General features: G+C 45.9%; 1 protein-coding gene across 1 annotated transcript in view; it reads right to left on the bottom strand.

The window, feature by feature from the left end:
- Nucleotides 1-700: 700 nt before the first annotated feature.
- Nucleotides 701-12,197, bottom strand: part of SPCS2 (signal peptidase complex subunit 2) — a 12,902-nt gene continuing 1,405 nt past the window's right edge. The window contains exons 2-5 of the mRNA XM_006028053.3: nt 4,764-4,847; nt 3,849-4,009; nt 3,021-3,155; nt 701-1,655 (exon numbers count right to left, since the gene is read on the bottom strand). Of these exons, the coding sequence (XP_006028115.1) occupies nt 1,469-1,655; nt 3,021-3,155; nt 3,849-4,009; nt 4,764-4,847 (567 nt within the window). The 3' untranslated portion in view covers nt 701-1,468. The remainder of the gene's footprint in view (nt 1,656-3,020; nt 3,156-3,848; nt 4,010-4,763; nt 4,848-12,197) is intronic.

Raw genomic sequence — 12,197 nt, 5'->3', positions numbered from 1 at the left:
TGTTCATCTTGGAGTCAATAATGACTCCAAGATCCCTTTCCGCCTCTGTGCTTTCAAGCAGGGAACTCCCCGGCCTGTATGTGTGCTGTGGATGCCTTCTCCCCAGGTGCAGCACCCTGCATTTGTTTACGTTGAACCACATCCTATTCTCGTCGGCCCACTTTTGTAGCCTGCCTTCAAGTGTGCCCACCTCGCCCCACATCTTAGTGTCATCGGCAAACTTGGACAGCGTGCTTTCCACCCCCTCGTCCAAGTCGCTGATGAAGATGTTAAACAGTGCAGGCCCGAGGACCGAGCCCTGGGGTACCCCACTGCTCACATCTCACCAGGTTGAGTACAACCCATCCACCACTACTCTCTGGGTGCGCCCCATCAGCCAATTCTTTACCCATCCAACTGTGTAGGCATCAATGCCACAGTCACTTAATTTATTGATGAGGATGGGGTGAGAGACAGTGTCAAAGGTCTTCTTAAAGTCTAGAAAGACTACGTCCACAGCGACACCATCATCCAAGGATTTAGTTACTTGGTCAAAGAGCCAAGCTGAAATAGCTTCCACCCCCTGCAAAGACCTCTCCAGTGTTAGTTATCTCGGGGGTTACTTGTAACTTGTGTTAGGTGCTCAGCTTTTTCAGACAAGTGTCCTCTTCAAGGTGATGGTGCACGTGTAAGTTCTCCCCTCATGAAGAGTGCCACACAGTTTTCACATCTGTTCTCTCCTTTTATTGAAAAAAAAAATCATTTAGAAAATGACATTTTATATAAGGAACACACTGAACAGGATCTTGGCAAAAACAGCCAGCAGGACACAAACACGGAGGACATTCACAGCTCTACAAATTCCAGCACTTGTCATTTTTTCACCTTGTGGAGAAGCTTTGTGCTGTACCATACAGAAAAGATAATCTGTCGCCTTGGTTTAAGTTTCTCTCTTTCGACACAGAAAAGGCTTTCCTATAAAAACAATGCCCCCCCAATTAGATAAATATAAAAATAAAGAAAACTTGCTTTGCTCGGACAGAATTGTCTTACAGAAGGATTCTGTCCTGAATTCCTAATAAAAAAAAACCCACAGAAGAAAGGAAGTTGGTGAAATGTGAATGGTGAAAATCCCAAACACTGCATGGCACAGAGCTCTGTTTTGTAAAGCACTGTCAGGTGAAAGGGAGGGAGGCAGCACAGCACTGAGAAAAACACTCCCTCCTGAAGGACTGATAGGTAAAATGTCATCCATCATCTATCTCCAAGGTGACAGAGCCACCACAAAGGCAGGTCAACCACTGCACCTAGACCTTTGGCTCTAAAAATCCTGGATCCAAAATTAAAAATCTTGCTTATCCAGAGCTGAATAGGATTTCAGGACAAAAACAGAGGCAATTAACATGTGTTGTGATGTGAATTTATTGGTAGTAATTGAGCCTGACCCCGGTAATTGAGCCTGACCCTGGCAGGAAGGGAAGGGCTGGGATCACTTTATTTTCCTTTCTGTGGCCAACCCGTCGTGAAGCTTGGAGACTTCTGGCTCATAGGCTTCCATGACTAATGTTCCGTTGTTGTCAAAGAACTTTGCGATGGACTTGGTGAACTCTGCTTCCCGCTGCTGTTTGGTTTTTCCACTGATGAAGGTCAATTTTAGGGTGTATTTATCATCAAACCTGGAGGGACAAAAAAACAGGGGCCTGAGGTCTAGTTTAGAATGAGGCTGGCCGAACTGGGCAGAGCTGGCAGGTGATGATGACCCTGGCGGGAACCCAAGGACCACAGTTACCATGCACAAGTGGAAAAAATTTCATTCTCCTTCATCCTCACTATAGGGGCACAGCTTCCAGAAGCTGCAGGTCCGGGCATGCGATACTCCACCTTTTTGTCCATACAGGTGGTGCTCTACATGCCCCAACACATACATCGGTTACACAGTAAAAGCTTTGTTATCTGGCACCCATGGGGAATGGAGGGTGCCGGATAACAAAATATGCCGGATAACTGAGCGGCCCAAACAGGCGTCTTTGCCTGTTCGGGCTGCTGCCTGATCCACCGTGTCTGGGGTGTTGCTGCCCCTCCTGCTGCGTTGCTGCCCCTCCCGTGGTGGGCCCCGTGGGCCCCAAGGGACAGGGAGGGAGGACCCACGCAGCCTGCTATGCCTGGGATGTGGAGGCTTGGCAGCACAGGCTGCTTTCCCCCGAGCCGTGGGGGCTCTGCGAAACCGGAAGTGCCATGGTGGGCCCTTCTGGTTTCACTTTTCCCTTGCAAGCTGGCAAGCCAGTTAACACAGCATGCCGGCTTGTAAGGTGCCGGTTAACACAGCTTTTGCTGTAGTAAAATAACAAAACAATTCTTGTGTTGCAAAGAACTCAGCATGCCCACAACCGGGCAGAATATTTTTAACATCATGGACTCGTACCTGGAATCTCTGGGTTTATCTTGTGAACCACATTGGTACACCTAACAGTGCTGACATTATAGGACAACACACAGCACCCTTGAAATGATCTCACGGCAGCTTGGCTGAGAAAGGAAGACTTCCGCTGCTTAGCGGCAGGTGATTGCTCTGACCTAATTGTTATTTTCAGCTAGTTAGTTTTAACAAGGCATGACTGACTCAAGAGGATAATAAAATATTAAGGAGGAATTACCTAGAGCATTTGTACATAGGCAGTCATGATAGTAGAGCACTGGTAAAAGGCAGGTGCAAAGGGTGTGGACTGGATAACATTTAGGGGGGCTGATTAATAACTAACAAAGAATATGACTTAGAAGCCACCTGTCAAGGACTGCAGCGCATGAAACAGTGACCAGATGGCTCCTTCCACAGGGCTCGTCCAACACAGCCAACAGGCAGAGGCACCCCAGCCACTTACTTGAGGGCTACTCTGAGTTAGTCCGTACAGAGGAAGGAGACGGATCCCACACCAGGTACCCCACAAAGGAACACACACAGGCAGGGCAGAGGCCTTGGCAAGGCTTGGCTGTTCCACTGCTCTGCACCTGGCTGGCCCTCACAGCTGCAGAACCCACTGCACCTTTTTAGACTGGAAGAAAGTTGCCAGATGTCATCCGGATCCATCCCTGTGGGATCTCTCCTATGAGCTACGAGGAAAATACTCTTCTCTTTGTACGAGGTGTAGATGGTTAGGATCCCCATCATCACAAAATAAGTGCGGGCCAGTTAAGGAAAGGAATATGAGGGACACATGACGACAACAACGTAACAAAGGCAAATGTACAAGTAAATCCTTTGCCTCCACTGAAAATCTATTGTTTAATCTTTTATCATCTTACTGTACTGCTTACAACTTGGTTCTTGGTTGACATTTTATCAGCATGAACAAGGTAAGTGCAAATAGGTGATATCTGCTCACTCTGAAATGTCTTCCTAGTGCCTCGAGACTACAGCTCCATGAGAAAGGAGGGCTGTTTCACTACAGTTGAAAACTGATTTATGAAACTTCCTTGATCCCCTATCTTTAAAACCGCTCTCTAGATTTAACCGTGGCTCATGCTTCTCTACTCCTCCCATGTTTATGCTGCCTTTCCTTCCTCAAAGGCAGCCTTGTACACCAATTGCTCCTGCTACCACTGCACTCTCAGCACCTGAACTATAGAAAACAGCTGCACTATGGTGCTCTTAGTCAAGAGCACACTGCAGCTGCAAGCAGGCAGGACATGTGGATTGTCATGTTAACTGAAAATAGAAAGCTAAAAAGAAACCTGCCAAAGTCTGTCAAATTCTGACAAGAACAACTGATATATCCTGAGCAGTTCCTGAAAGGAGGAACGCAATGAGGGGTGTTTCATTTGTTCGTGAGAAGAGGCGAGTGTCGCCAAGTGCAGCACAGTGTGAAGGATATGACACCACACAGACGGCTAGAACGGGTTTGGACTCAGGAAAGGGATGCAGATAATCCCAAATCAAAGCCACAATGGCAAAGAGGCAGGAGATTGTGCAGATGAGGAGACGGCCATCGATCAAATGGAAATTCTCCACGTACTTGTACTTTTCCAGGAGAACCTGATGAGAAAGCAAAGAGCCCCGGTTACTGTGTGCTGTGACTACCTTCAGGCACTAAATTCAGATGATGCCTGAAAGCAGGTGAAATTCTTTTAGGACAAGAAAGTTAATTGTATGATTTCCCCTTTATTGAACTGGGTCTCAGAAAGGAATAAAGCACTGGAGGGGAATAACCGAGCCATTTACTCTAGTCCCCTGTACTGACAGGTAACCATTTGTCCAAAAATGGTCCTGAGGATCATCCCCTCTTGCACAACGGTGCAACCAGTAAGAGCCAAGCCTACGCTATACTACAGGAAGAGAGTAGGAGGGATCGGGTCACCACCAACACACAGACCGCTACAATGACAGGAAATTACAGCAAAGGGTTATTAGTTCCTGTCATTTTGGATGCAAACTTGCTTTGTCCAGTTCAAATCCATGAGACTCATGAAAATGGCAACAGAGGTGGGAAGAACGTTCCCACCTGAGAACCTAGAGTTAAAAACATGTTCTATAAAACTCAGGGGAAAAAGTCCTGATGCTGAATAGTCTGATTTTATTGCTGCAAGAAAGTATGCTGGAATTACAGGTTAATTACATGGAAGCATTTAAGGAAGGCAGTGAACTACAGGGTTAGTTACAGCTCTAAAGAGAAATAGTCCCTGGGAGCCTGATGCTGGACATTCAGCACTGGCGCTGGCTTTCAATGAGACTTCAGGACACAAGCAGAGATCTCAATGTTTCAAGAGGAACCGAGTCAGAGAGGACGTACCTTTTTGGCAGAATCATCCAGAGAATTTTTCACAGCTGATCCATCCCACTTGTCAATTTTTACTGGTTTGTCATCAATCTTCCACTGCAACACAAAGCAAACAGTCAGCGACACCAGAGAAGTTGGCATGTGCTAATGCATCACTGAAGAAAAATGCCTGTTCCTGTACTGAACACAAAGATACGAAGCAAAGGGATCACTGAGATCCATACCTAAAAGAAACTCTCCTTCGGAGGAACTGTCTGTAATGAACACAGATAAGACACCTACTGCCTTTTATAACTGCAGTGCAATTCCGACTTGCTGCAACATCCAGCCAGGCTTTTTCTTTTTGTGAAAACAATCTCTAGATTTACTATATTTTCCAGCTGTGGGCAGGACATGTCACATTTTTAAAGCCCTATCTGCTCAGGTTTAACCCTGATTTGTCTCATAAGTAGTGCTGAAGAAATGGTTTTGCAAAGTGGTTTCACTACAAATATTTATTTTCCTTACCTTGGGCAAATACTGTTATGCACTGAAGTATTGCCTTCAGCCCCCTGCATTGCAAGCAGCCAGATAGTCTAATAAGTCACTTGCTCCGTGACCTGGCCCTACACATTTCAGACCCGTGGGAGTGATTCTGAACTTTGCTTGTTTTATGGCAAAGTTTGAGATGGTTTACAGAGGTACTGCCAAGAGAACATAGCTCCTTTTGTGGATAAAATAAACTTACACCTTAAAATAAGCCCTCATCTTTGATTTACACTCGTGACAAGCATTGGAAAGAAAACGCATATGTGTTCAGAGGAAAGCAGATGGGAATTGCTGGGTGCTGAGGAAGTTTCAACCCTGTGCATTCATGGTCACTGGTTTTACCCAAGACAATGGAAACAACCCCTTAGGCTTTGTCTTAAAGGGTCAAACATGATCATAGCCCTTGTCTTGGTTTGCAGTTTTGAACTACAATTAGCTTATCTCCAGGCAGTGGGTGTTAAAGTGGACAGAACTGGGTTTCTTTGTAATAGTTGGACTGGTGGCCAGAAACCTCCCGGTAACCCATGCTACCACCAAAACCCACTTCCCTGTTTCACTGGTAGAGGGGTGCCAGGAAAAAAAACGGAAGAAAAAGAAAGGCTTGAAGAAAATAACTGGAACCTGGCTGATTTCAGTCCAATCTAGTCTCTGTTTCTTAAGCCCAGATTCATAGATGTTAGGGGCTGGAAGGGACCTCAAGAGACCATCAGGCCCCCGCACCTTGAGACTGCAGGATTGTCTCTGCTCGCTTCGGTGACAAAAGGAAGTGGCTACTGGTAGATTTGCACAGGCAACGTGACACAGCTGGATTCTCGTTTAGGGCTCGCCACTGAGCTGTGAACTGCTGTTAGCTACAGGAACAAGTTCTGTCCTTGATTATACTCATGCAACAGGAGTGAAAGTCTTGCACACCTGCAGCCTTCATTCCCGCTGATGAAGTGCAAAGAAGGGCTGAACTTTCATGGCTGACAAAACCCTGTCTTCTGCAAGCAGTATTGAGAAAATCTAATCTGAAGTTATCAATAAAACAGGAAGCCTCAAGACGGCATTTCAAAAGTCCCCTTAAGATTAGACCTGTACTTGGAGGTACATTCTAGGAAAAAAAAAATTAAAGTCAACCAAGCAGGCAATTACTATACTGCCTTCTAAAAATTATCTGAACAATTATATTAACTACAGAATTTTTTTTCACATTTTTGAAGCTACCGTAAGTAGCTCTCCCCACAAAGCCATGGCAGTATTTTTGGCCTTGTTCTCATGGAAGGAGAAAAGTGATACCAGGAAAATATAAAGATATTTAAAGGGAACTGGATCAATGTTTCATGATTAAACATTTAAAATCAGTATTTAAAGTGACTCCAAAAAACTGGAGTCACTGAACAAGTCGTGTTGTTATGAAGAAACTCTGAATTTGAATGTGCTCTTATGGGAAAAGAGCAATTAAGGATACAGGATAATAAAAACAGAGCTGAATACTGCTGAGCTTATAAGTTTGCCGCTATAATATTCAATTTTGTTTCTGGACTTCACAGCACCCTTCTTTGATAAGCAAGTGCTAACTCCATTTGATTTGCACACAGTTCATCAATTCAGCTTCCCTCAGTTTAAAACTGCAAGGCAGACCGGGCTGCCCTGTCTCAGAACTGCATCACGAGCCCTGCATTATTCAGTTTTCTTGAAGTCCCCGATAACAAAAATCACAGGAATTTCAGTTTTTGTTTAAAAAGAAACTTTCTAGTCCTTGTGAACGCAAATCTACTGCCTATGTCCCTGTCCGTGGAACCCTCCCGTTGCAGGGGCATGTGGGCAGCAGATCGCGGCTCTGCCCTGCCCTTAACCCCATGCTGTCTCCATTGCAAGATCCCAGGGTCTCCCTGGCTCTGCCCATCCGTCTCTCTCCCAGCTGTGGCCCCATCCCAGGTGCCCGAGTACATGCCCTGCCCATGCTGGTGCTGGTCCTGCTCCTGGCAGTGGGTGTGGCGTGGATGGGCCTGGGTGCCTGGGCAGTGGAGCTGGGGCTGGTGGCAGCAGCCAGGCACTGCCGGCGCAGAGGCTGCTGAGAAATGGAGTCTGCTGTGGGCCCAAACAGGCCCGCAGGCCGGACTTTGCCTACCCCTGTCCTATCACCATTTCATCTTCTTGCCTTACTTCTTCCATTGCTATAGTCACCCTCATTTATATATTGTCTAAGATAAGACCATCAACCCTTTAGCACAGCAACCTTCTCTTTTCATATAGTGTATTCCACTTTACAGGCATACTGGAGAAGTACATAATTCGCTTAACTGCACAACACAGTGGTTTTCAAACTTTTTTCAGTTGTGGACTGCCAAAAAGTTTCAAGTGGAGGCACAGACCCCTTTGAATTGTAAGTGTGGGTATTCACATACTTTTGACTGATCATACTCCTCTTTCACGGACCCCTTAGACATAGCCTGCAGACCGCTGGTGATCCACGGACCCCAGGTTGAAAACCACTGGTGTAACACACGATTTGCTGCCTATCGCCCCCATCATAACAGATCTTGGTTAGCTAAATATCAGGTGATCGAATACATTGCTTAAGTGCGTAGGATCTCTCAGCCCTGTGGTCTACTTTACCAACTGTACTTCAGTTATATAGTAGTAACTGCAGCTATGTCTGCCCCTACTTTGTAATTAATAGTACCCCTGTTTAACTCAGTGGTTCTTAAACTCTTTGGACTCGGGGCCTACCTTGTTAGACTTGAGGCACCCACTGGAAAATGCCAGCTCTTAGCTTTCCCTCATTTTTTCACTACAGAAAAACAACAGAGAAATTACTCTTGCAAAAAACTCAGAAAGCCCACAACAGGACAGAAGATTTTTGACACTAAATTCCTATTTGAAATCTCTGGGTTTGTCTTGTGAATCGCGCAAGAGTTTGCACATCTAGCAGGGCTAATATTGCGCGGCACTGTATCACCCTTGAAAGGATCTTATAGCACCCCAGATGAGAATCACTAACTGTACCACCAAAAGTGAAGGCAGAACATCTGTCAAAGCAGCGCTATTAGAAGCCTTGAAGATGAGGGGGCCCAATCAGTGCACCGACAGTGCCATAAGCAATGCTCTCAAAGTTTCCTAGAGAGTCAATTAACCAGAAAATCAATTAACCAGAAGTTTTGTATCAACAAAATCACCAGGCTGCAGCTGGGTTTTGCTTGTTGGTGAGACAGCTGTGTGTTATTTACTAGTCCTTTGAGATTTTAAAATGTTACACAGTACTATACATTTATGGCTTGCTGTCTTTCTAATATTTATAGTTTTTATAGTCAGTAATTATAGTTTTCAGCACTTCGTACTGTGGCGTTTGATTACCTGGAAAGAATGATTATCCAGAAGGATGGTGACGCTAATTATTCTGGATAGCAGATGTTCTGTTGTACGTGGCACTATCACTATAGTGGTATTAACAGCCCTGAAGGTGACGAGTTTTTGAGCTTTCTGACTGTTAGTTTCTGAGTCGCTATTAGAAGCCTTAAAAATTAGGAGAGAGGATGCTGCTAATACCACAGCACCACCACCAGTATGTACTTCATAAGCACTGTCTACACTGAGTTTGGCACAGCCTTTTTTCAGAGACGTTGCATACAGGCTAGTCAACCTAGTGAGAAGGGCTTTAGACTAGGTTAACCAGGAGATGGAGACAAAAGCACAGAGGATAAATAAAGAGCCTGGAGACCTGCATAAAAACTTAGTAAGGGGAAGCAATAATAGACACCTTCACGTTATGAACGCTCAGACACCCAAAATTGTTTATACGCTAATGAGAGAAGCGTGGGGAACAAACAGGAAGAACTGGCTGGGATGGTTTAGTCGGGGATGATCCTGCCTTGAGCAGGGGGCTGGACTAGATGACTATATGAGGTCCCTTCCAGCCCTACTTTCCTATGAATGTCTATGCAGTACACAGTGCCCTCTGGAGTGCTACAGCCATTAATAATAATCAAATCAGACGTTTGCTCCTGCTGCAAGGTCACCACAGGACAAGCGAAAACGCGGTCTGTACCAGCTGTCTGAGTAAAACCCACTTCCATGCTGCACATTTGGCTCCGGAAAGGACTGAATGAAAGCGACAGTCCCTAACTTGCTTCCCTGCTTTGGAAAGCAGAGGTCGAGACAAGATGTGTCTTATGATCTACCTTCGAGCTGGGTGTGGTATCATCAACCGATGCAGGACACATTAAGCCAAGCAGGTTACACGTGCGGCCTGCGGGGCTGCTTCATCTGATGGGTTTTGCCGGGGAAAGTGGCTTGCTGCACAACCCAGGACTGGCCACAGCAATCAGTGTGCTTGCCCCACCACCACTGGTTCCACCTACAAAGAGCTCCCTGATCCAGATCTGGCCTGGGGCAGAAGGTGGTTTGACACCACTAAACTAGGCAATGCAGGAGCACAGATCAGCCTTCAACAGGTAACATCTGTCCAAACCCTTCTTGTTACCTTCTTCCTGGTACAACTGGACTCACTCAAGTCCAGTTTTAAACACACCCTGCTATCTCTCAGCCACCAACTGCATCTAAATACTGAGCTGTTTGATCAAAATGCCGTCTCTAAAATTAACATAGATTCATTCATGGCTCTGTTTAGCCTAGACCCTACCAGCAAGAACAGCTGGAATAAGTCCTTCTCCCCTGCAAAACAGAGCATACTCAAAATATCAAGTGTCCAACTAAACTAAAAAGGGAGAAGGCAGCAGCTAGTCAATTGTCTTGCTCAAAAAGGGAGGCTTGAGACCGAGCAAACACTGATGTGAGAGGCAACACCAACGCTGGAACTTTTGCACGTCTAAGTATGATTGGAGGCCTTCTGCCAGCTAAACAAATTTAATAACGACACCACGACACTCAGTTTGGTAACGAAGAGAATAAGGCAGCTTCGCAGCATCTCAAAGAACCCTGAGGGGCCATGATCAATCATACACCATCAGGTGGCTAGGGTCTTAATGAAAAGGCTGATCTTATGTTCAAAGAATGCTGAAAGAACCACTAAGGCAGAATAAAGTAACCTGCACAAATCCCACGGAGAAAATTTCAACCTGGTTAGCATATTTGTTACATAATAGCACAAAAATGCTGCATAATTGCCTTTGGTCATGACACACTGCCATTGAGAGGCCTCCCACAGTGCTTGGGTTTGTCTGACCAAACCTACACTTGCAAATGTGTTCAAAATCCAGTTCTTCAGATAATGTTTTAATGCTATGCACCCCAAAGGCTCTGCTTCTGGAGGTTATTATCAGGCTTCCTTAAAGCCATCCCACGGAGCAGATAAAAGCATTCTAAAATGGATCAACGTACATAGGGGATGAAAGCAGGAGAAAGAAAAGTTCTCAAGTTTGTGTGCAAGTAATAGATGACGTGGCCACCCACAGAAACCTTGAAGAGACTATCCCAGATTATAATTAGCAGTACCAACAGCTTTAGCGCATGGTTACCAAATGCCGCAGCGTCCTCTGAACACATTTGCTTTGATCACTTAAATAAATGACTGCAATTAAATGGTTACAAAAGATATTGGCAGTAACAATGATACTTCTAGAAGGCCTCCAAGGAAGCCAGCACATGAAACTTAACCACAAACACTGCAGCCCTTTGAAAACAGAAAACTCAACAGCTGCCTGCAAGCAAACGTTTCCGGAAGTACCTAATTAAAAAAAAACAACACTGTCCATATCAACGGTTAATTCAGCTCTCTGCAGGTTTTTCAAACCCCAAAAGCCACAATAATGTGCATCTTCATCTCAAGCAGGGGGCCACAGCAGAAGCATTCATGTTGCAACCCTGTCAGATTACTAGTGAATTCTGCTAACGCTCCAAACCATGATTCTGATTTTTGATTTCAAGCTTAAAGTGCTCCATTCCAAGCTAAATTCAGAGTGGGCGGAAAGGACCCGAAGAAGATGCATCTAATAAAGATCATGAATAACCATACAATTAAAGAAGAGGGAAAGGAGGATACTATTAAAAAAAATCAACTCAAGCATTTCCTTTTAGGCACAATGGCACGTACTATATTATTAACCTTGAAGGTTGCTTGATGTGCAAAGATATATATACAACAGCACAACAGGCCTACCCTGCACCACCAACTCACACCTTGGATTGTAAGAACTGGCCCCAAGCACGATGGTAAGTTGAGTCTACGATGACTGTGATGATGAGGAGTTTCTTTTGTATTGGCTTCTGATGCAGTTGCCAAAAGCCTGCTGGCTGCTATAGTATCTGCAGCAATGGGTTGTACCATGCAAACACTCTGGGTCCCCTGAAACTTAGGTGAGAGCCAACTCTTCCATGTATAAAATCATTTAACTCACTGGTGCTCAATCTTTTGGCCCCATCAGGCAGGTGAGTGGAGCAAGGCTGGTCTGTGGGCTGGATCAAGCTCTGCATGCCAGGATCTGGCCTTGCACCACCCCCTCCCTGCTCCGAGTGCTGGGAGCAGGCTCTAAGGCCTGGCACTGTCCCCTCATGTCAGGATTGGTCTTTGGGGGCCCGATACTGCCCCCTCCCACACCAGTGCACCAAGATTGGGTCCTGGGGGCCTGGCATTGAGATTGATCCTAGGGGGCCTGGCTCTACTCCCTTCTGCCCCAGCACACTAGGTTTGGGTTGTGGGGGCACAGCACTGCCCCCTCCCAGCCCACCACACTGGGATTGGGCCCTGGAGCTCAGTGCTGCTTCTGCCTGGCCCTGCGTGCTGGGATGGGATGCCAGATCCAGCATGCAGGACCAGGGGCTCCCCGTAAGTCTGAAAATTTGATAGTGGGGGAGCAGTGCCATTGTTCTGCCACCGCCAAATTTCCACACCCACTGGGAGCCTTGGGGGCCGAGGGCTGAGCGCTCTTGGTTTCACTAACATAGCACAAGATCAAGACAGGTCTACCTGTCGGCAAC

The sequence above is a fragment of the Alligator sinensis genome, unplaced genomic scaffold, assembly GCF_000455745.1.
Source record: "Alligator sinensis unplaced genomic scaffold, ASM45574v1 scaffold594_1, whole genome shotgun sequence".
In the NCBI taxonomy this organism is placed as follows: domain Eukaryota; kingdom Metazoa; phylum Chordata; order Crocodylia; family Alligatoridae; genus Alligator; species Alligator sinensis.
This window is presented reverse-complemented; position numbering and strand designations above follow the sequence as displayed.